We start from the raw sequence: 25,710 nt of genomic DNA on the forward strand, positions 1-25,710 counted from the left end.
AGCAGTAGCAATGGTCTTTCTGTTATTATGTTTTCACTGGACGGAATCTTGAATTTGAAGATGAAGGCATTGTTTAAAGAATGTGTTAATTAAACTGTGGTGTATTGTATCTGATTCTGATTTAGGTGTCTTACATGAGCAGTAGCAACAGTTTTTCTGTTATCATGTTTTCACTGGATGGAATCTTGAATTTGAATATGTGTACATGTATATGATCTGATCTGCTGCTATTTCCTTCCAATTCAAGAGCAGAATTCACTCTTTCTATCACACACACACACACACACGCACACACACACACCACATTAACATACACTTTGAAATCATTTTGCATAAATGTGACATGTATTGACACAACTGACAAAGGTTGAATTATGCTGATTAACCTCAAAATAGCTCTACACAGGAAACAAGATAAGGAGCATTGCAAAATTAATTGGGATACACTTGAAATGCGAGCACACATTTAAACTACCAATAACATGCAACTGCAAGCAACACTGAACATACCACTACCAGTATTGCAGGTATGAAGCCAAAGTGAAGAGAAGAACACTTTCACTAAACGTTCAAAATTGAAATAACATATATACTGTGGGCATGTGAGTCATTAAAGGCACAGTAAGCCTCCCGTAAACCATCACAGATACGGTCAGGTTTTTACACACAGTACAAACACCCTTTCATTTAAACACTGACCGATTGAGAACATCCTAGGTACCCTCAGTAAAGAGCGAACAATTTTCAAAGAATGTTTTTGTGCGTGGTTTATCTTACCCCTGAGCCATCGTGAACCCGTGTGATCCAGTTTCCCTTTTTCACAATGTAGTCGTCAGTTAGTCATTTGAATGCGACTCGATGTGAGCTTATCTACAATAGCACGTTTTTATGCACGAAACAAACGGCTGTAGTTCACAAGAACTCTAGCGATGGCTTTTGACTGTTGAGAGGAACGGCGATATGCATAAACCGTCGTCTGCTACGACCCTTGCGTGACCCTGCTTCCGGGCTTTTCTTTTTTCAAACTTTCAAAACTTCGAATTGTACTGATCTTGTCTTAATGAAAAAAGAATTCTTTTATGATTAAAGAATGTTTGTGTAACAAGCTGTCAATTTAGTATTTAGATTTTAAAAGTTAGGTCTAGCGCAAAAACGCACCACGGTCCAAAAACATTCTGATAATCATCGATCCACGGCTATCGCCAGTTTACATCGATAGAATAAGACCCGAAGGGAAGTAACTCATTTTTGACAATCTGCAAAAATAATTCTGTAAAAATTGCTCGCTCTTTACGTAGGGCACCTAGGATGTTCCCGTTTGGTGAGCGTTCAAATGGACGGGTGTTTGTACTGTGTGTAAAAGCCTGACAGTATCTGTGATGGTTTACGGGAGGCTAACTGTCCGGGCGTGATTTCCGGTATTGACTCAATATTCATAACAGCCGTCCAGCACCAAAACGAGGCGCCATTGTTGTAGTTGACCAAGTCCACGAAAATAAATTCTTTGAAAATTTCTCACGCTCGACAGAAAGCAGACCGGCACGGTTGGCCTAGTGGTAAGGCGTCCGCCCCGTGATCGGGAGGTCGTGGGTTCGAACCCCGGCCGGGTCATACCTAAGACTTTAAAATTGGCAATCTAGTGGCTGCTCCGCCTGGCGTCTGGCATTATGGGGTTAGTGCTAGGACTGGTTGGTCCGGTGTCAGAATAATGTGACTGGGTGAGACATGAAGCCTGTGCTGCGACTTCTGTCTTGTGTGTGGCGCACGTTATATGTCAAAGCAGCACCGCCCTGATATGGCCCTTTGTGGTCGGCTGGGCGTTAAGCAAACAAACAAACAAACAAACAGAAAGCAGCCAGGATGTTCCCGTTTGGTGAGCGTTCAAATGGAAGTATGCTTGTACTGTATGTAGACGCTCGGGGAGCTCTGTGATGGTTTACGGGAGGCTTACTGTGCCTTTAAATATTCATTATGATAAATAGACCTGTACGCTTTTTTGCAGAAATAAGTGTGTTCAATTTTGTTGTCATCAAAACAGAACTAGTTGATAATAGAAACTAACTTTCAGTTCCACTGCCAATTGAAACACTGTATTACTATACTGTACTGATGCAGAACTACGCTGAACCACACACTCTTATTTGTTCCCTAAATCAAGCAGTCAATCCGTGTCACTGGAAACATTGAACAAGGAGAATGAACAATATACCTGGCTGAATAAGTTGATAATCAAACTGCTCATGATTCTTTGTTATTCACAGCAGTGGATGTAAAACAACCACACTGCATGCATTATAATTTATACTTGTAGCACTTGATTTTGAATTGTGGTCGGTGATCTGAAACAAAATGTATGCCTACATCCGTGCATGATTTTACTTTAAGAATAAAATAAAACAAGAATGGAACAATTAATGACTTCTCTGTGAGTGTGAACTGTGATTTAAAACATTACATACTCTCTTTTCTCTCCCTCTTTACAACTTTACTACTGCCACTTTCTGTGTGTACAATCATACATGATGTTTGTTTTCCCACACACATGAGCAAGCGAGTCTGGCATTGTCACTGTTACCACCCGCGGGTTAGGGGGAGTCCCATATTGGTTGGGACTAGAAAGAATTTACCCGATGCTACCCAGCATGTCGTAAGAGGCGACTAACGGTTCTGTTTCTTCTCTTCTTTTGTCTTATTTCTGCCTTACCAGTCCTTTCACCTATATTTCCTTCCAAGAAAACTCTCCCTACTATTCCCTGCAGTTTTCCAATTCTTTTCTTGTTGTCTTATTTCTACCTGACTGGATCCATCACCTTTATTTCACTTACCAAAAGTCTTCTTTTCCATATCCTTATTTCTCTGCACCCCGCATGTCGTATGAGGCGACTAACGGATTCTCTTTCTCCTTTTACCCTTGTTAAGTGGTTCTTGTATAGAATATAGTCAATGTTTGTAAGGATTTTAGTCAAGCAGTATGTAAGAAATGTTTAGTCCTTTGTACTGGAAACTTGCATTCTCCCAGTAAGGTCATATATTGTTCTACGTTGCAAGCCCCTGGAGCAATTTTTTGATTAGTGCTTTTGTGAACAAGAAACACTGAACAAGTGGCTCTATCCCATCTCCCCTCTTTCCCCTATCCCATCTCCCACCTTTCCCTCGTCGCGATATAACCTTCGTGGTTGAAAACGACGTTAAACACCAAATAAAGAAAGAAAGATTGTCACTGTTTCTTGCTGCGTTTCACGGCTGGTGTTTGCAGCTGCTCCTCGTTCACATCCACTGCTTGTAGAGGCTCAGCTTCTCTGTCCAGCCAGTTTCCAACTAGCTCTGGAAGAACTGCGAGTCTGAACACTTTCAAAGCTTTCTCCACACACATTGCCCAAAAATCACAGTCAGGCAATACTCGGACAATAACTTTATCCACAGTAGTCCACACCATGAAATCGCAGTAGGAGAAACTGGTCATAACAATCTGGCACTGTACTTGACTAAAGTATGGGTGGTCTTTGCGCAGACAAAGCACCCCCACACTGTTAGATTCCAAACAGAAATGGCGGTCTGCCACAGCACACTCAACAGCTGACTCCTTGAAGGTGAAGGGACGTGTGTGCAGGTTTCTCAGTCCAACTCCGGTCATGCAGGTACAGTGTGCTGCCAGTATGTTGCCATCAGAAGTGTCGATGATCCAAGGAGAAAGTGCTGGTTCATTAAGAATGAAGAACCTGAAACATAAATTGAAGGTCGCACAAATCAGCATTCAGCTAGGTCAATCGAATGAATATAACTCTAAGACGCACATAATGTGCACTGCTTTACAATAACCTTAACAATGAAAAGTAAACAACAGATTTTTAACTGAATATGAACATGAAGCTCATTATAAATATAATATTTTGCAAGCTATTTGAAAATATAAATATATTCAAGACTATCTACAGCTTTTGTCGTAGTCCAGAATACAAACTGAAGCGAAGAATATATCAAATACAAAGCCTCAACACAATATCCTGAACTGCAACACAAGACAGAGAACACTCACGTTCATTCATTATAAACTGAAAGCACATTCTTACCTTTGCAGAAATGACAGAGTTCTGACAGCCATCAGGTCTGTAGCACTTGACATCCCTCACCCAGCCAGAGACAAAAAGTCGGTAGGAATCCAAACTTTTGTAAGCTTTCAGCTGCTCACATGTGTATGCACTCTTGCCAAGCACAAAATAATTTACGATGTTGATGTAACTCAGCTCTGGCAAATCGTCCGGATTTGCTGACCAGCACCTGGTTGAAATGTCATACGGATCATTCCCGTCAATCTCCAAAAATCTTCTGGTGGTATCGCCGCCTCTCCTCTGGTAACAATCGCTCAGAATATTTTCGCTTCTCGCCCGGTCGCTGTTTCTCCATCTTGCTTTCGGCAATGTTTTGCCTGAGGCAAGGGAAGTCACTCCAGATTCTTCTCGGAACGCGTCAGAGCTGTGTTGAAACCCCAACAAGCTCCGCTAGTTTAGGGATCCAATCATAATATTCTTCGAATAAAGGAAGAGAAATGGAAAGACAGGCATGTTGTTGGGACATAAACAGAACAGAGAACATAAGGGGAAAAAACTGTGTTTCAACAACTTCAAGCAAGAAAATGCAAACACTAAACACTCCCGGCAGGGAAAAACCTTAATTGACCTTGAGTTTTGACTGTGTTTGAGATCAGTTATTTTCGAACAGCAATTTTGGCTTGTAAAATAAACAAAATAAAATCCAAACAACAGCTATTTTAAGATAAGAGTGTGTGGAGAGACCTTGTATTCAATTATAGTAATCACTGAAAGACATAAAACTTAGTTCAGAAGCGAATCCTAGAAACCCCTAAATAATGGAAAATGTATTGGCTAAACAATTCATTGTTTACGTAAATAATTCATTGTTTACGTAAATAATGAGTTATTTAGCAACATTGCTGATTGTTTATAAACAATGTAATATAAGTCTAAATAATATATTGTTTACGTAAACAATATATTATTTAGACGTATTTTACATTGTTTGCAAACAATCAGCAATGTTGCTAAATAACTCATTATTTACGTAAACAATGAATTATTTACGTAAACAATGAATTGTTTAGGTAAATAATGAATGGTTTACGTAAGCAAAAAATTATTTAGAATTGTTTTACATTGTTTATAAACAATTACTTATTTAGCACATGAGCTTCTAAATAATGATTATTTAGCTAAAACTGGTGAAAAAACATGAAAAAGTATCCAAATAATTATTTGACAAATGGAATGCCATAGATGCCTCGCTGTCCAGTAGCGTCCACGCCGTGTCGGATCAAGACGGAGCGGGAAGGTTTTTCTGACATCATCAGCGGTCAATGGTGTTCGTGTCCCGACTCCAAGTCATGCTCCAATGACTGGCGGACCAACCAAGACAGGGTCGTTGTTCGCGAGCTTGTCATCGACGGTGAGTATTTTAAGTGACGTCTGAACGTGGATGACCTCATCATCATCATCATCATCATCATCATCATCATCATCATCATCATCATCATCATCATCATCATCATCATCATCATCATCATTATCGGATGACCTTGTGTTCGAGGTGAAGATGGAGGTGGTGGTGGGGTGTGTGTGTGTGTGTGTGTGTGTGTGTGTGTGTGTGTGTGTGTGTGTGTGCTGTTCTTGTCTGTGTCCGGTTCTGGCCATTGTCCGGTGTCCGGTTCTGGCCATTGTCCGGCGTCCGGTTCTTGCCATGCATGCGTAACAATGATTGCAGTTCTTACTGTTCGTTCCAGGCAACATCAACATTACCTTCTCCATGATGTTCTGTGACGCGGTACAGTCGCAGACTCAGTGTTCTAGCGGACAGGTGGCGCTTCAACTCGTGGGCGATCCCGAACAGCCCATAAAAGTGGATCACATCAACTGCGCATGCGCAGACACGCTTCCGTTGGTGAGACATGAGAAGTCGGTTGGAGCAGAGCTTCGCCTTTACCACTCCTACGTGTGCGCCAACCACAAGGTAGTCCCATCTTTATTTTGTTGTTGTTGATGATATCATATTGCATGTATTGTAGATATCATATTGTATTGTAGATATCAAATTGTATTGTAGATATCATATTGTATTGTAGATATCATATTGTATTTTTTTTCTTATAAAAACAATATGACGTCATTAATCATAATAAAAACTCATTACACTGAATGTCACGTGCCGTCATTCTAGTCTTTCCATAAGCTTACCATCCCGAATGTTACGGCTGGAATTTACGTGTGTATGTCTGTATGTATGTCTATTTACTCCTATCAGAAATTGTGCGTGCTTCTCTCTGTTTACTACCTAGCCTTCACACACACACATACAACACTCCAACCAGGCACATAGACACGAACAACAGTTACAGCCCTTTGCCCCTGTACCTCTATTAGAATATTCAATAACACAACATAAACATATTATTCTACATCCATTCTACAAATCACTCTCGCTCAACATGGAAGTTCTATTTCTGTTAACACACAGAAGTCTAACTGCACAAAATTACACACATGTTACTTTCTCATGCAGTCTACAATTCACGTGCACACACGTATAACACTTTAAGCTTTGTTCCGTGAGAGCCTATCCGTCTCACTACACACGAAGTCATTGTCTCAAGCAATACTTCTGTCAATATTCATTTCTGTTACACACAGATGATAAAACCACGACGCTCGACGTCTCGTGGTTGTTTACTTGGGAAACGTATCTCCGTACAGCTATCTCGCTGGTTACTTTCTCCCAGTCGTACTCACATATTCAGTGGCACGTACTGCTCCACCCCACCCACACAAACTGTCTTCGTGTGGTGGAATGGGGACGGGGTCCCCGTTTTACAGCGCTTCACGCTGTCTCCCCTCCTGCGCTCCCACAGCTCACGGCTCGGGCGTAAGGGCAGAACCTCCCGTCTCGTTCCCCACTTCCGCGACCCCTCTCGGCCCGGGATGCTAAAATACACAAGTTTAAACTACCATAAGTCTCCATACTTGAATAAACTTTTCTGACATTCTTTATCACTACCGTCAACTAACTTATGCGGTTACAGTATATACACCCGCTAACTCATAAGCGACTTCATTTCCGAAAAACATGTAAACATTCCCTTTTCAACAATGGCTGACATCAACGCACGCTTTTCAGCCAATTCACACATGACTCTCCCGGTCATTTCTCAAGTCAATATTTCCGAGCAAAATAATATCTCCGAGCAAAATATCAATTCAATAAATACCTGTAAACACAGCAGTTGAATCCACCGATTCAATACCGGCACGAGTCCCCAAACGACCTCTAGCGCCCGGTGAGAAACTTTACTAACAGGAGACCCTTCTGTTCCTGTCGGTAGTCTCTAAAGTTCTGCTCGTGAAATGTCTATACAACGCCACCTCAGCCAATACTCCTCTCTGATTGGTCACATCCCACACGTGACAATACTGCATTGCACCAACGACATTTCACCGTGCGGTGCCTACTCAAAGTTCGTGGCCCATGAAATTTTGTACACCTGCGTCACATAACTCCAATATACATTATGTGCAAATCCGTTTGTCACACCGAAGAAGGCAGTAACGTGCCGAAATATTGATTATTATGAGTTATTTCTAATATGCTGACTGTTAGCAAATGATAACAAAACATGTCGAGAAAAAAGATATCAAACATGAGCCTTTTAGGCGAATGCTGATATCGTTTGTGAGACATGTCTGTTATCATTTGCTAACAGTCAGCATATTAGAAATAACGGTTTTATTACCGTTTAATTCGACCAAAAGAAATTTCGAAGCGACCCCGCGAAGACAGAACAGCCGCAATGGGAACTTGAGCGCTTCTACCTGATTATGCCTGTCAGTCAAAGAATTCTCGTGACCTGAGTCAGCCAATCAGACTAACACACCTGACGTGATGAATATTCACAGGTCAAATGCCTTTGACACACAACAATCTCACAAGATAAATCATGTTGAACATGCGTTTCGGTTGCTTCGCTTTTTCTCGTTGAACAGAGAAAGACAGATTTAGAACCGACTCCAGACGGATGGGAAATGACGTAAAGATACATTTGATGTAAAGTGAGTGACGCAATTTCACTTGATTTTTCCGAACTTTGATCATTTAGATTTCAAGTGAGCGGTCGGCATTGCACACTCAGACGATGGGCGGTGCCTTGCTGTTCCGTAACGCACCCACCGACAAAACTCGCTTTTCGGTATTTTTTAGATAAAGAGAGTATCATCTGACAACATTTGAAGTGTCATTCTTTAGAATAAATCACGCTGATATTGTTGAATTACATTTTTACTTTGACTTGTTAATATTTAGCGTGATAAACAAAAAGGGTCCCTGCCTCAACGTTTTAACATTTAGAGGGTCACCTAGAATCCGTCCTGATTGGTCAAAAAGCCATATGGGGCACTGAATTGGTAATAAAGATATATAAACGTACCTAACCTGGTTACCGGTGTGTTTTTTCTTTTTATTTATCATATTGTGTTGTAGATATCATATTGTATTGTAGATATCATATTGTATTGTAGATATCATATTGTATTGTAGATATCATATTCGTATCTTAAGTATATTGACGGGTTCAGTGGATAAGACGCTGGCCTCCAATGAGGGAGGTCGCGTGTTCGAATCTCGGCCGCGCCTGGTGGGCTAAGGGTGAAGATTTGTCCGATCTCCCGGGTCACCTTATGTGCAAACCTGCCAGTGCCTTATCCCTCTTCGTGTCTGACTCACTATTAGGGTTTAACGTCCTCTTAAACCAACTGGTCTATATTGGGACAGGTATTGGTAATACGTTGAAGATATGGTGTGATACTTTGATTCGAACAAGCCCGCTGTGGCTGTCTTCTTCGACACACCAGCATTGGGTTTGTCTCGTCAAAGTAACGAAATACGATCATGATAATCGGAGACGAGAGATGATGCATGCGTGTCGTCGTGTTTTCCAAGCCCTGAGACTTTCGCTGTGAACGTGGGATCTTTTTCGTGCGCATGTGTGCACACGGGGGTGTTCGGACACCGAAGAGAGTCTGCACAAAGTTGACTCCGAGAAATAAATCTCTCGCCGAACGTGGGAATCGAACCCACGCTGATAGCTACAAAGCCAGCGCGCTACCAACTGAGCTACGTCCCCGCCCCCCTCTTCGTGTGTACACGCAAGCCTATCATGTGCGCACAGAAAAGATCATGTAATCTATGTCAGAGTTCGGAGGGTTATAGAAACACGAAAATACCAAGCACGTTTCCCCTGAAAGCGGCGTAGAAGAAGAAGAAGAAGAAGAAGAAGAAGAAGAAGAAGAAGAAGAAGAAGAAGCAGGCGTATTTAAAATGTATATATATATACGACGTGTGTGTGTCTGTCTGTGTCTTCGCGATGCACGGCCAAAGTTCTCGATGGATCTGCTTCAAATTTGGTGTCCATATTCAGATACACCCTGCACAAAATCTGGTCGATGAGATATTTCAATACGTGCTCTCAGCGCGCAGCGCTGAACCGATTTTCGTTTTTCACTGCACGTTACTATTTTTAGATCTCCCTTCCTTCGTGTGGCGTCAATCCATATTCCCGTTTGTACGTTACTATATTTAGAAGGTCACTGCACGTTACTATTTTTAGATCTCCCTTCCTTCGTGCGCCGGCGAAGCCGGCGTACACCCGGCAAAGCCGGGTCCCCGGCGACGGCCGGGTATTCGGCTCTACTTCTTCCCGGCGAAGCGGGTAATCATCTAGTATACAATATAGATCAAGTGGAAGAAAAGATACAGAGGCACTAGGGGTGTCGTGACGGCCTCTTTAATCAAATGTTCCCCTCACGAAGGCATCATCGTGATAAAGTAAAGTTCAGAAATATATTAGAAAGAATAAACCAGTCAGACATAAACATTGCACACACGTGCACAGGTTTAAAGAGACAAAACAAAACGAGTCGCGTGAGGCGAAATTACATTCAGTCAATCTGTCAAACTCACAGAATGAAACTGAACGCACTGCATTTTTTTCACCAAGACAATACAGATTCTTCAATGCCCGCGGCAAGGAAATCGCTCCCTTTTCACGTGCAAAACGAAGTGAAATGGACAAGCCAGTATAGCCGGCACAGTAGCGTATTGCACTAAGCAGGAAAGCCCGCTTTTCTGTATTATTTTTAACTTTCGGAGCTTGTTTTTAATACAAACATATTATATCTATAAGTGACCCTCCACCACGGAATGAGTCGCATGTCACCTCGCGCGGTTCTGCAATGCGCTTAATATAAGTCCGGGGGGACTGTGGGTCACCTTAGTCACAGGCTTATAACTGGAAAAGTTTTCGCTCTTTTCTAAAACGGTTTTCACCACTGGATAGACCATCAAACACTTTTCATGAAAATGTAAAAATATGAAAATCATGCAAAGGTGACATGCGACTTATTCTGTGGTGGAGGGTCACATATGTTTTTGAAATAAAAAAAACTGCAAAGATTACGATGGAATCATTTTTGGATCGATTTGACAAATTTTAATCGCAGTACCTAATTAACATATTTTTGTTAATTGTGATCACATTTTTAGAGTAAACCAGACATTTGTTTTATATTTTAAGATTCAGAATTTGATGAGGAATACGATGCAATCATTGCTAAATCTGTTTGCAAAAATTCTATTTTAATGACAACTTCAAGGAACAAATTCATTAATTAATTCTTAAGCTTCGGAGCTGCAATGCAATCACATAGTCCGGGCTTCGTCAAAGATTGCTTGACCAAAATTTGAACCAATTTGGTTGAAAAATGAGAGCGTGACAGTGCAGCCTCAACTTTCACAAAAAGCCGGATATGACGTCATCAAAGACATTTATAAAAAAAAAATGAAAAAAGCGTCTGGGGATATATCATACCCAGGAACTCTAATGTAAAGTTTCATGAAAATCGGTGCAGTAGTTTTCTCTGAATCGATCTACACACACACACACACACACACACACACACACACACACACACACACACACACACACACACACACACACACGTATGTATCCAATTACCGGGTACTTACTCATTCCTTTATTTCCAAAACAGCGAATTTGTAACATCGGTTGGACCTGCCAGACCACAGACACAGTCACAGGCACAGCTTTCCTCCACACCACGGGATATCCCTGCAGGTGCCCCACTGGTACAGCCTGCCAATCCTACCCGTCCTACAACACACTCACAGAGGAGTCTACAGTGAAGTACTTTTGCATTCCTGAATGGCGCGGGCGCTCCGGTTGAACTTTGAGGCCCTGTCGAGGTTCTAGTGTTAGTGATTTAATCCCCCCGAGACATTAAGACTGATTTAATCTGGAGTGTTTACTGCGATCTTTGCTGTACACATTTTGTTTTGTTTCGTTTCGTTTGTTGGGCAAGACTTTTCTTTGTCTCAAAGAGTTAAAAATAGGAAGACATGAACATTTTGAGTAGGGCTTGTGACGTCAGTACGTTCGCTTGCTGTTTTTCTTTTTCTGTTTTTTACTTTTTACCTTGTTATTATAAATTATATCCGTTTTCCTGTTTTTATATTTAGTCAAGTTTTGTTATTTGTTAATTAAGAATTATGCACTAGCATTTCGGTGTTAGTTGACGCATAAAATCGCCTGTATTGGTGTGTTGGTTTTGCTGAAAGTATGCGTATTTATATACATAATTTTAGAAGACATGTTATTATATCAGACACGTTGTCCGTGCGAAATTCTCTTCAGACCATTTGATAGTGCGTAAATAATTTTTAAGATCATGTTTCAATGCATTATATAATAATAAGAAGAAGAACATTTATATAGCGCTAAATCAAAAACTTTCGTTAAAAAGGCTTGCTCTAAGCGCTTGACATCTAAACTAAAACGTCATTCACACTCTTTACAATGATGTACAAGACAAATGTTATAATAATAAGATAAACCCTAGAATACTCAGATTGAGGTCATCTGCCAGAACGTGTGTCAAGAGGTCTGCTCTTGCTTCTCGTTCTTTTTTTAAATTATTTTTTATTATTATAATATTTTTTTTTTTTTTTTTTTTTTTTTTACAGAATTGTTTTTCTTCTGTTTTCGTTATTATAAAAAGAGTTTAATATGCTTTTTCGAAACTAACAACCATGAACCTATATACATTAGTACCGTAAAGTACCGAGTCTAAGCCCACCCACCCCCCCCCCCCCCCTCCCCCCCTCTGCACGAATTTCGGACAAAAGTGGGGGGTGGGCTTATACTCGGTACTTGACCCTATGCACGAACATATTCTTCATTGCAATGGAGACATGATTCATACTTAATACTTATGTTTGTTCAAACTAAAGCAAATGTGAAACAGCAAGACTTATTTTGTGTATAATAAAATTGTTAAACTCGCAGACAGACATACGTAAGGCTTACACACCGTCACTCGTAAATGAACACATTGAAAACATGTCTATTTGACAAAAACGGCTTTTATTTAAAAACAACTTGAAAAACCTGAAATCCTCAAAATCTGCTGGCACCTTCTGGTTACTGGACGTACAGAGGCGGATGGATACATGGTGCCGTTTTTTTCCACCTTTGTAGCCACATGTTTGACGCATCAAAGTCTTGAAGTTTCAGACCCGCTCCTAACTGTCGCGCTTTCTCTGCAAGTCTTTTTTTCTAACAACTCGTCCTTCGCTTCTTTCTTCTTGTAGAAACTCAAAAAGTATCACCTCTGACTCCTCCGACTTCACAGTCCGACAAGGGTGCAGTTTCAACTTTCGCTTTTCTCTGCCAGTTTCATGCTGCAGAAGGACATCTCTGTTAGCTCGCCACATCCTAATTTGTTTTCTGTCCACACCAAACTCTTGAATTCTACTGAGTAAGATTTTCGCTTCGGCATTTTCTTGGAAATGAGCGCCAAAAGCAAGGGGAAGAAACTCTGATACGACATTCTTCGGCATTCCTTTTTTCTCTCCCTGTTCTCGATTTTTCGTGGTTTTTTTTTTTTAGCCATGCAAAAGTGGGGGGTGGGCGTTTACTCGATACTTCACCTTTTGCACGGATTTTGCTCCAAGGTGGGGGTGGGCGTTTACAATGTTATGGGCTTATACTCGGTACTTTACGGTATACGGTTTTAAGCGTGATTAAAGAAATCTTAACGTACGTAAACATTGCCCTTTTTTCTAACAAAATTCGCCTTTGAATTGATTAAACTTCCCCCCCCCCCCCCCCCCTTATGAGAAGAGGTCCATGAGTTCGACCTATATAAGAAATGCAAAAATCCAGAATCAGAGTCTGCCTTGTTGTATTCAACTCCTCGTTCAACTTTCAAAACGGAACTTCAACAAGCACAGGCTTCTTGCTCATTCGATCTCCTTAAAGTCCAGAATGCATGACCGATCCAGTATTATTGGCGCCAGTGTGTCTTCATCAACGAGAGCGACACAGGTACGGAATCCAGGACTGATCCGGTATTACCGACCCTCGTCGGACACGAATTTCCGGTACTTCATCATGTTGAGTTGCCAAGATGGCTGAAGCGCGCACCGCGAGAATGAACACGTATTTTTGACCCAACGGCCGACAGAGGGAGTTTGTTTCAACCACAGGAGAACAGCTTCACACACAGGAGGCTGTTACGGAGACAGTTTATTTCCTGGGCTGCGACGGGTTTCGATAATTATTGGACTTGTCATTAGATCTTGATCAGCGATGGCTTTGTGGTAGCGTGAATTACGTCACAACGTGTCCATAATGAGCGATTGTTCCAGATGTTTCTGTCTGCGGTATTTATCACTGGACTTTGGACGTGAATGAAGTTACTCTTGTTTTATTTTTAGACCCATGCGGTCGTTGTGGAGTTGAAATAAACGAGATTGCATTTACAGACATTTCCCTTGTTCAATTTGTGTTCAAAAGTTTGAACGAGAGAATGAAAAGGTGTCTTGTGAAAGTAAAAGACCGTCAATATTTACATTCATGTGTGTATTCATGGTATACGACCAGTTGCAAAAATCCAACGCGCTATGTTAATTAATTTAAGATATCTGTTCGTTGACATTTTAAAGAACGACAATCACAAGCTTGCTACAGTACCTACACATAGTCCCTGGACAAGATTTTCAAGTTAACATTTTATATGAGATTTTTTTTAAACAAGATTTGAAGTAACAAACTGTGAAAAAAAATTAAAAAATGTAATCTTATTCACTATACTGTGAAAAATCTAAATACACAATTATAGTTTCAAACAAGGAGACGACCACGTAAACAAAGGACGAAAACAAAGTTGGATCTGTCCCGAACACCCAGGTTAAATGGACAATGATGTAAAACCAAAAACAAACCAACTTGTACAACCAATCTGTTAACGAGTGGCTTAGAATTAGTCAGCTCTTTCCTTGAACTGACTGAAAATGGTGGCTCAATTGACTGAAAATGATGGCTCAATTGACTGAAAATGATGGCTCAATTGAGTGAACATGATGGCTCAATTGACTGAAAATGATGGCTCAGTTGAGTGAAAATGATGGCTCAATTGACTGAAAATGGTGGCTCAATTGAGTGAAAATGATGGCTCAATTGACTGAAAATGGTGGCTCAATTGAGTGAAAATGGTGGCTCAATTGAGTGAAAATGGTGGCTCCATTGAGTGAAAATGATGGCTCAATTGACTTGGTCCTTCAGTGTAGCTTAAACGTGAAATAACTCCGTCGGATTTGTATGCGTTGTGAAAGAGTGGATCCCCTTGCATTTCACCTGACGAATAATGTCACACTTGCTCCTGTCGACGTGTTTCCGACACACCCCTCTTAGTGATTGGCGCCTCCAATAGTTGTCCGAGTAAAAATCAAGGGAATTCACTCTTTCACAACTAATAAAACCCGACAAAGTTATTTTCGAAATTCGTCTATTGCCCCCCGAACAACTTCTGCTCCTTAGACGATATTGTCGCAGTTTATGTATTCGCACTCACTTAAGATAACAACAACAACAACAACGACAGTACACTCAACATTAGCAATAAACTAACAAACTGACTCTCTAGCCATCAAACTGCACACTTACCTACACGTAACTACAAACACCATCCTGACAATTTATTAACCAAACAAGTACAGTACGTAGGTGCATTTAAGTAAATAAGTAAGCAACTAACTAGCTCGATTATATCTCTTTGGGGCTGCCACTACACCGCATGTGCCAGTTTGTGTGTATGCACGCGCGTGCGCGTATGCGCGTGATGTCCTCACTGGGATCAAATTATCCGAACACACGGTTTTCAAGACGGAATGGACCACCTGACCGACTTACAAGTTCTATGTCGTATTGAAAACAAGTGGAATTGTTGTATCAAAGGTAATCAGCAGTGCCTGATTAGATTGTAAACAGGAAATTCAATTCCGAATATTGTTTCTCTCCACCCCCCTCTATGTGTGTGTGTGTGTGTGTGTGTGTGTGTGTGTGTGTGTGTGTGTGTGTGTGTGTGTGTGTGTGTGTGTGTGTGTGTGTGTGTGTGTGTGTGTGTGTGTGTGTGTGTGTGTGTGTGTGTGTGTGTGTGTGTGTGTGTGTGTGTGTGTGTGTGTGTGGGAGGAGTCACACACACACACACACACACACACACACACACACACACACACACACACACACACACACACACACACACACACACACACACACACACACACACACACACACACACACACACGCACGATGAAAACAAAGATACCTGCTGTACATATTTATTTGCTTATTACACCGACTGGTTATTACAGTTTTCGTAAAAATAGTCTGTTCCATCAACAATGTACACCGCCATGGATGACACATTGTTTTGGCCTCTTTCTGTAGCCACGGACACTAACATACAAACAGACACAGGCACGCGAAGACACAGCCAGGGAGACATACCCACATATACAGGCACAGACACAGACACAGCCATAGAGACAAACCCTCATATACAGGCACAGACACAGACACAGCCATAGAGACAAACCCTCATATACAGGCACAGACACAGACACAGCCATAGAGACAAACCCTCATATACAGGCACAGACACAGACACAGCCATAGAGACAAACCCCCATATACAGGCACAGACACAGACATAGAGACAAACCCTCATATACAGGCACAGACACAGACACAGCCATAGAGACAAACCCTCATATACAGGCACAGACACAGACATAGAGACAAACCCTCTTATACAGGCACAGACACAGACACAGCCATAGAGACAAACCCTCATATACAGGCACAGACACAGACACAGCCATAGAGACAAACCTTCATATACAGGCACAGACACAGACACAGCCATAGAGACAAACCCTCATATACAGGCACAGACACAGCCATAGAGACAAACCCACATATACAGGCACAGACACAGACACAGCCATAGAGACAAACCCACATATACAGGCACAGACACAGACACAGAGACAAACCCACATATACAGACACAGACACAGACACAGCCATAGAGACAAACCCTCATATACAGGCACAGACACAGACACAGCCATAGAGACAAACCCTCATATACAGGCACAGACACAGCCATAGAGACAAACCCACATATACAGGCACAGACACAGACATAGAGACAAACCCTCATATACAGGCACAGACACAGACACAGCCATAGAGACAAACCCTCATATACAGGCACAGACACAGCCATAGAGACAAACCCTCATATTCAGTCACAGACACAGCCATAGAGACAAACCCTCATATACAGACACAGACACAGCCATAGAGACAAACCCACATATACAGGCACAGACACAGACACAGCCATAGAGACAAACCCTCATATACAGGCACAGACACAGCCATAGAGACAAACCCACATATACAATCACAGACACAGACACAGCCATAGAGACAAACCCACATATACAGGCACAGACACAGCCATAGAGACAAACCCACATATACAATCACAGACACAGACACAGCCATAGAGACAAACCCACATACACAGACACAGGCACAGACACGCGAAGACACAGCCATAGAGACAAACCCACATACACAGGCACAGACACAGACACAGCCATAGAGACAAACCCACATATACAGGCACAGACACAGACACAGCCATAGAGACAAACCCACATATACAGGCACATATAGAGGCACAGCCACAGACACACAAAGACACAGCCATAGAGACAAACCCACATATACTGGCACCTATACAGGCATAGCCACATATACAGGCACAGCCACAGCCACATATACAGGCACAGCCACAGACACATATACAGGCACAGACACGTGAAGACACAGCCATAGAGAAATACCTACCAGCACCGCATGTGAGCCCCATATCGGCCCCATGTTATTTTGCACATGTCTTCTGGGGCCCAGTTAGCCGATCTGGGCCCCACATGGATAGCATCTGGGGTAACCACGAATGGAGTGGAGAAATGCCGCCCACATTCACCCCATATGTTAAAGTTATATACAGGCACAGACACAGACACATACTTTGCATTACTGTAGGTCCTTTTCACAACCGCTTTCTTTTGTTTCCGAGAGGTTGGTTGGTTGGTTGGTTGGTTGGTTGGTTGGTCGGTTTGTTTGTTTGTTTGTTTGTTTGTTTGCTCAACGCCCAGCCGACCACGAAGGGCCATATCAGGGCGGAGCTGCTTTGACATATAACGTGCGCCACACACAAGACAGAAGTCGCAGCACAGGCTTCATGTCTCACCCAGTCACATTATTCTGACACCGGACCAACCAGTCCTAGCACTAACCCCATAATGCCAGACGCCAGGCGGAGCAGCCACTAGATTGCCAATTTTAAAGTCTTAGGTATGACCCGGCCGGGGTTCGAACCCACGACCTCCCGATCACAGGGCGGACGCCTTACCACTAGGCCAACCGTGCCGGTTGGTCGGTAGTGTTTAACGTCCCTTCGACCCATAAGCTATCGGGGACCGTGGTTTCTTTTCTCAGTTTGCTTGATAGTCTCCGTTTTTGGTTTTTTTAAGTCTTTTACTGCAAAATGGTACTTGATAACGATCGATTTATTTGAATTGTGCATTGTGTACGTTATTGAAGTTTGATTGTAAGGCGCTTAGAACTATATTGGGATTTGCGCCATATAAATACCCTTATTATTATTATTATTATTATTATTATTATTATTATTATTATTATTATTATTATTATTTAAGTTATTGAGACATCCCAGTGCACTAAGGGATTTATAGAGCAAATCGAGAAAATTCATTATTGAACGAAGCGCATAGCGCTGAGTCCAGGGACGTAGCACCCGGTAGGGCATGTAGGGCGACCGCCCGACCACTTTTTCCGTAAAAAAAAAAAGAGAGAGAGAGAGAGAGAGAGAGAGAGAGAGAGAGAGAGAGAGAGAGAGAGAGAGAGAGAGAGAGAGAGAGATCTACCAACAGAACACCCCACGTAGTATTCACGCGATGGCATAAGGTCGGTTTTTTGGGGTTTTTTTTTGTGTGTGTTAGTCTTGGTCAACTGCTGGAATAGGATGACGTCTTATTTTGACGAGAACGTCACACGTGACGAGTTCCGTCAGGCCATAAAAGTATTGGCGCCAATTTAGTGAAAATTGCTTCTTCGTCCGTCTGCTCCCATGAGAAACAATGGAGGTAAGAAATGTTTTGTATATTCTGTGTGTGAAGCTGGGGTCAGACTGAGGGGTGAGTGATTGTGTGTCAACCATAAGTACGCCATAACAATTGAGTAACACAGTAACTTGTGGGGTTAACAGTGTCACATGAAACAACATGTAGAGAGAGAATTGAACAATGGACACAAGTGTGCATCCTGGTTGTGATGGATCGAAAACGCGCTAAAAATATTCTGACAAATCCCTCTATTTTTCAGTCATCACTCAGGCTGCCAATGTTGATGGCTGGACGGATCAATAAATTGCTTGTTTAGAAGTAAACCAGTTTGTCAATCCTTGCTTTTTAACACACTAGACAATAATGAAGACGAAAGTCATTTGAAGTAAGTGCTCATCACATTCAACGTATCGGAATTTAGATATAAATGTAAGTCGATTGATAATCACTGATACATTCACCAGCCCGTTGTTTGGTGGAGGATGGAAAGATGATTAGATGGAACTGAGCTCAGAAGGCACGAAATCGCATCATGTTTTCTTTCTTTTTTAGACCATTACAAGGGGACGGGAAGGGGGGGGGGGGGCGGTAGTGTAAGCCCCATATTTCCTTAGCTGTCTCAGCATTTTGTCTTCCATTTTTTTCCGCCCTACCACTTTTATTAGGTGTGCTACGTCCCTGTGAGTTCAATAATTATTTTCGAGATTTGCTCTATAAATCCCTTAGTGCACTGGGATTGTTTCAATAACGATATTGTCAGTACCGCCATAGAAAAAAGAAGATTCCTAACGCACATTTTGCAATGCGCATTTGAATAGGCATAACTGTGTGGTCAGGTCGTGCACAGTAAAGATCTACTTTTGTGTGGGGTGTCTCAAGTGTGTCGTGCTTTTGTCACACGCATTTTAATTTCTGTTGGTAAATTCCAGTGTAGCGTTAATCTGAACAGTGATGATCTTTCAGAGAGACCTCATTTGAACTCGGAGAAAGGCTCTTCATTATTTGCGATTCGAAACCTCCAGTCGAGCTTCGACGGATTGACTATGCGGAGTGACTCCCCTTGAATTGACTCAAAGCGGGACTCGACGGTTCGCACATTTTCAAAACAAATGTGGCACATTTCTCGTGTTCTATCTTCACTCATCGGAGAGTCTGATACTGAATATGAACGGTAAGAATGCTCTGAACCCTACACGTATTATATCCCCATCGTTTTTTCGTTCACATTTGCCCAACATGTTAATTTGCTGAGCGGGGTTAATGTCGTCTGCTAGGCTACCTGCCAACCTGGGCAATGGAACGACTGCAGTCTGCACTGAGTCTGTGCGCATAAGGCAGGCTGCGCTGCTAATAAATCTTATATATGGTAAGAACGTTCTGAACCTTACACGTTTTCGATTACGATTGTTCTTGCTTTGAAATAATAATTCTGAAACCATTCATTTACTGAACTGATGTAGTCGTATTTCTGTGTTGTCTGCTACAGAGTCGATCGAGTCAGTCTTCCAAACTGGTCTTGCTGGTACGTTATCGGAATAACACTTGTGTTTTCTGTTAGCCGCTGGGAATTGTATACTAACTCATCATTTGGTAATGTGGATGATAAGCTACATGCCACTAACACGGCATATGAGAAGAATCTATGCAAGTCGGCGAAAATTAGATGAAACACAGCGGCTTCTATTTTTTTTAGATCACTGGCACTGGCACAGGCACATGCAATCTGTCAGAAAAAAACCCACTTCTGCTTTAATTGAGAAGCAGGGAATTTATGGTCATTTGGTATTGTGGAGAATATAAGCTACATGTCATTAATTAATTCTGAGGATGAGAACACAGTCTTGCTTAGGCAAAGGGCGCAAGAATACGCTCTGTGGAAAAGTTAGCGCACTCCAAGAGTGCGCTAACAGTTTTAGCGCATCGCCATTAGCCAATCAACTGGTTCACATCAGTCATGTGACACCAGTACTTACTGACAATTATTATCCCAGCGAAGCTGGAGGTATCCCGTGAACGCATACTGTAATCGACTTGAGAAATGTGCATACCGAATAATACATGATAAAGAAGGATTCTTTGTGCCCGGCTACGTGCTACAGTTGGAGATGGAAGTTCACCAAAAATTGGGACCATACTAACATAAATACGGTGGGTGCAATAGTCGCCCCCATTTTTTCAGCAAACGCCACCCAAGGCCGTTTTGGACGGGTAGAAATTCCGTAGTTTCCAAGTCTATGGATAAAGCTCGCCTAAGAAGAATACGTCACGGTCGAAAGTCTTTGACGTCAATTAATGCACCATGACGTCATGCCTCCCTGTAGTCTTTCTCTTTCGCGCAGTGTGTGTGTGTTTGTGTTCATTTTGTGCACATGTGTTAGTGTTACTGTTTGTGTGTGTGTGTGTGTGTGTGTGTGTGTGTGTGTGTGTATTTGTGTGTGTGTGTGTGCGCACTGGACTATAAATATTATCCAATCCAATCCAATCCAATGAGTCTGTACTCGTATGTGTGTGGTGTGTGTGTGTGTATTTGCGTGTGTGTGTGTGTGTGTGTGCGCACGCGTGCATGAGTCTGTACTCGTGTGTGTGTAAGTGTGTGTGTGGGCATAAGTGTATGTGTGTGCGTGTATGTGTGTTTGTTTGTAAAGGTGGGTATGTCCGTCTGTCCATATGTGCGTATGGGTGTGTGTTTTGTGTGTATGAAGTTTTTTGTGAGAGAGTGAGTGAGTGAGTGTGTGTATGTGTGTGTGACTTTGGGTGTGTGTGCGTGGGTGTGTGTATGTGAGAGAGAGAGAGTGTGTGTGTGTGTGTGTGTGTGTGTGTGTGTGTATGAGTGTGTATATGTGTTTGTAAAGGTGTGTGTGTCTGACTGTCTATGTGCGTATTTGTTTGTTTGTTTGCTTAACGCCCAGCCGACCACGAAGGGCCATATCAGGGCGGTGCTGCTTTGACATAGAACGTGCGCCACACACAAGACAGAAGTCGCAGCACAGGCTTCATGTCTCACCCAGTCACATTATTCTGACACCGGACCAACCAGTCCTAGCACTAACCCCATAATGCCAGACGCCAGGCGGAGCAGCCACTAGATTGCCAATTTTAAAGTCTTAGGTATGACCCGGCCTGGGTTCGAACCCACGACCTCCCGATCACGGGGCGGACGCCTTACCACTAGGCCAACCGTGTATGTGCGTATGAGTGTGTGTTTTGTGTGTATGAGATTTGTGTGAGTCAATGTGTGTGTGTGTGTGTGTGTGGGTGTGTGGGTGTGTGCGTGCGTACATGCGTGCGTATGTACATGTGTGTGTGTGTGTGTGTGTGTGTGTGTGTGTCTGTTTGTATAAGAGAGAAAGAGAGAGAGAGAGAGAGTGGGTGGGTGGGTGTGTGTGCGTGTGCGTAAGTGTATGTGTGTGTGTATGTGTGTTTGTTTGTAAAGGTGTGTATATGTCCGTCTGTCTATATGTGCGTATGGGGGTGTGTTTTGTGTGCATGAAGTGTGTGTGAGAGAGTGAGTGAGTGCGTGTGAGTGAGTGTGTATGTGTGTACGTGTGTAACTTGGGGTATGTGTGTGTGTGTGTGTGTGTGTGTGTGTGTGTTCGTGTGTGTGTGTGTGTGTTTGAGAGAGAGACAGAGACAGAGACAGAGACAGAGAGGTTTGTCTTTCGCTGGGGTATGCAGTGCCTTGGCGTTGCACATCTACTTAATTATTATTATTATTATTATAATTTAAGTTATTGAGACATCCCAGTGCACTAAGGGATTTATAGAGCAAATCTCGAAAATAATTATTGAACTCAGCGCTATGCGCTTCGTTCAATAATGAATTTTCTCGATTAATAATGAATTTTCTCGATTAATAATGAATTTTCTTCGTTCAATAATGAATTTTCTCAATAATGAATTTTCTCGATAATAATTATTGAACTCAGCGCTATGCGCTTCGTTCAATAATGAATTTTCTCGATTTGCTCTATAAATCCCTTAGTGCACTGGGATTGTTTCAATAACGATATTGTCAGTACCGCCAGAAAAAAAGAAGATTCAAAACGCACATTTTGCAACGCGCATTTGGATAGGCGTAACTGTGTGGTCAGGTTTGTGTCAGATCTATTTTTGTGTGGGATGTCTCAAGTGTGTCGTGCTTTCGTCACACACAAACTCTTGTTTTAATTTCTGTTGGTAAATTCCAGTGTAGCGTTAAGCTAAAAAGTGATGATCTTTCATAGAGACCTCATTTAACCTCGGAGAAAGGACTGTGCTATTAGTTAGTTGCGATTCGAAACCTTCATCGAGCTTCGACAGGTTGACTGTGCAGAGTTTTGCCCCTTGCCAAGGTCGACGGTAAGCACATTTTCAAAATAAATGTGGCATGTTTCTCGTGTGGTATCTTCACTCATCGGGGAGTCTTGTACTAAATATGAACGGTAAGAATGCTCTGAACCCTACACGTATTATATCCCCATCGTTTTATCGTTCACATTTGCCCAACATGTTAATTTGCTGAGCGGTATTTATGTCGCCTGCTAGGCTATGGCAGTATCGAACCACTGCACTGAGTCTCATTTCAAAAACAAAAATTGCTCGTCACGTTGCACTGAGTCTGCACGCATGAGGCAGGCTGGTAATTAGTCTTATATATGGTAAGAACGTTCTAAACCCTACACGTTTTCGATTCCGATTGTTCTTGCCTTGAAATAATAATTCGGAAAACATTCATTTACTGAACAGATGCAGTCGTATTTCAGTGTAGTCTGCTAGGTGCTGATCTAGATGCTACGTTATCGGAATAACACTTATGTTTTCTGTTTAACTGCTGGGAATTGTATACTAACTCATCATTTGGTAATGTGGATAATAAGCTACATGCCACTAACATGGCATAATTATGAGAGGAATCTTCGCAAGTCGAAACTGAAAAGACACAGCGGGTTCTAATTTTAGATCAGTGGCAACTGTGGCACAGGCACATGCAATCTGTCAGAAAAAAACCACTTCTGCTTTAATTGAGAAGCAGGAAATGTATGGTCATAATCATGCATTGGTATTGTGGAGAATATAAGCTACATGTCAATAATTAATTCTGAGGATGAGAGTACAGTCTCGCTTTGGCAAAGGGCGTAAGAATACGCTCTGTGGAAAAGTTAGCGCACTCCAAGAGTGCGCTAACAGATTTAAGCGCATCGCCATTAGCCAATCAACTGGTTCACATCAGTCATGTGACACCAGTACTTACTGACAATTCTTCTTCTTCTTATTATTATTATTATTAGTAGTAGTAGTAGTAGTAGTAGTAGTAGTAGTAGTAGTAGTAGTAGTAGTAGTAGTAGTAGTAGTAGTAGTAGTAGTAGTAGTAGTATTATTAAGATGAAGATGGTTCTAAAAAGCGCTGGTCTTTTCACACTTGTCACACTTGTTACTTTAGTTCTTGTCAAAACATTTGATCACTTTTAAAAAGTCAAAAATATTGTCAGGTAGGATATCGTGCATTTCTACAAAAGAATATGGTGTGTTCACTGGACCATAACTAAGCAATGGTTATACAAAAACAAAGAGGCCAACTCTGAATAATAAACAAAAAACACGAAAGAAAGGCAGACAAACCATCAGACATTTAGAGAAAGAGAGAGAGAGAGAGGGAGAGAGAGAGAGAGAAATTGAGAGAGAGAGAGTGAGAGAGAGAGACGGACAGACAGACAGGCGGACAGACAGACAGACAGACACACAGACACACAGACAGACAGACAGACAGAGAGGGAGAGAGAGAGACAGAGAGACAGACAGGCAGAGAGAGAGAGAGAGAAAGAGAGACAGACAGACAGACAGACAGAGAAGGAGACAGACAGACAGAGAGAGACAGACACAACGAGACAGGAAGAAACCAAATTAATGCTGAGATAATTAAAACAAAACCAAAACAGCCAATCACCCATACCGTGTCCGGCACGATTGTACCCATCTTCAAGATCAGCTCTTACTCTTCGGAGCCTGCTGCGCTCTCATGCGCGACAGGCGCTCCAGCAGGCGCTGCTCTGTGGCCAGTCGCTTTCTCTCCGTCACCACGCTAACCGCATACAACAAGGGGTTGAGGGCGGCGTTGGTGGGGAGGAGGAAGACGGCGAAAAAGACGTTGATGTCGTCTGGCACAGAGCCCCCCGCGAAGCCGGCAGTTCCAATGACGCCCACTGCCAGACGGCGCAGACTGTCGACGAGAACGAGGAGACTGCCACGTGTCGCCTCCGCCATCTTGAGAGATCGGTCTGTGACGGAGAGGTGGAAATCGTCCTGCGTGTCCTTCAGCCAGTACAGCGACACCTGCACTCACAGAGGCGAAGTGGCCCAGTGAATAAGGCATCGACCACCTAATCGGAAGGTCGTGAGTTCGAATTCCGGCCGCCTGGTGGGTTAAGGGTGGAGATTTTTCCGATCTCCCAGGTCAACGTATGTGCAGACCTGCTAGTGCCTTATCCCCCTTCGTGTGTACACGCAAGCACATGACCAAGTGCGCATCGAAAAGATCCTGTAATCTATGTCAGAGTTCGGTGGGTTATAGAAATATGAAAATACCCAGCATGCTTCCTCTGAAAGCGGCGTATGGCTGCGGTCATACAAGTAAACGCCGTGGGAGTTTCTGCCCATGAACGAACCAACAAGAGAGGAGCGGGTGTCGTTCTACGAGTTATGCTGACTGATAGCAAATGATAATACACATGTCGAGTAAAGGATACCTACACGAGACGGTAGGCGAATGTTGATATACTGTTCGAAACATGTCTGTTATCATTTTCTAACAATCAGCATATTATAAATAACGGTTTTATTACCAATCCATTTCGACCAAAATAAACAAAATAACAGATCCAGTAAATTAAATAGAAGAGTTGAAAAATGGAATAAATCGCCCCGATCTCAATCAGCCTGTCAGTCACAGCAATCTCGTGACCTGCATCAGCCAATCATTCACCTGGCGTGGTGAATATTTACGGCAGGAATGTTCCCTCACAACAATCTCAAACAATGAACCATGTTAAACATGCATGTCAGCTGCTTCGAATTTTCTTGTTCATTAACACACAC

At 42.4% G+C, this 25,710-nt stretch overlaps 2 protein-coding genes across 2 annotated transcripts in view; one reads left to right on the forward strand and one right to left on the reverse strand.

Annotated features, from left to right (window-relative positions):
- The window catches only part of LOC138948132 (uncharacterized), a 42,498-nt gene extending 30,840 nt beyond the window's left edge, over window positions 1-11,658 (forward strand). The window contains exons 2-4 of the mRNA XM_070319645.1: window positions 5,292-5,460; window positions 5,795-6,021; window positions 11,106-11,658. Of these exons, the coding sequence (XP_070175746.1) occupies window positions 5,292-5,460; window positions 5,795-6,021; window positions 11,106-11,300 (591 nt within the window). The 3' untranslated portion in view covers window positions 11,301-11,658. The remainder of the gene's footprint in view (window positions 1-5,291; window positions 5,461-5,794; window positions 6,022-11,105) is intronic.
- A 12,942-nt stretch (window positions 11,659-24,600) lies between these two features.
- Window positions 24,601-25,710, reverse strand: part of LOC138948030 (G-protein coupled receptor GRL101-like) — a 3,199-nt gene continuing 2,089 nt past the window's right edge. The window contains exon 3 of the mRNA XM_070319558.1: window positions 24,601-24,948. Within this exon, the coding sequence (XP_070175659.1) occupies window positions 24,601-24,948 (348 nt within the window). The remainder of the gene's footprint in view (window positions 24,949-25,710) is intronic.

Source organism: Littorina saxatilis, linkage group LG15, assembly GCF_037325665.1.
Source record: "Littorina saxatilis isolate snail1 linkage group LG15, US_GU_Lsax_2.0, whole genome shotgun sequence".
NCBI lineage: Eukaryota > Metazoa > Mollusca > Gastropoda > Littorinimorpha > Littorinidae > Littorina > Littorina saxatilis.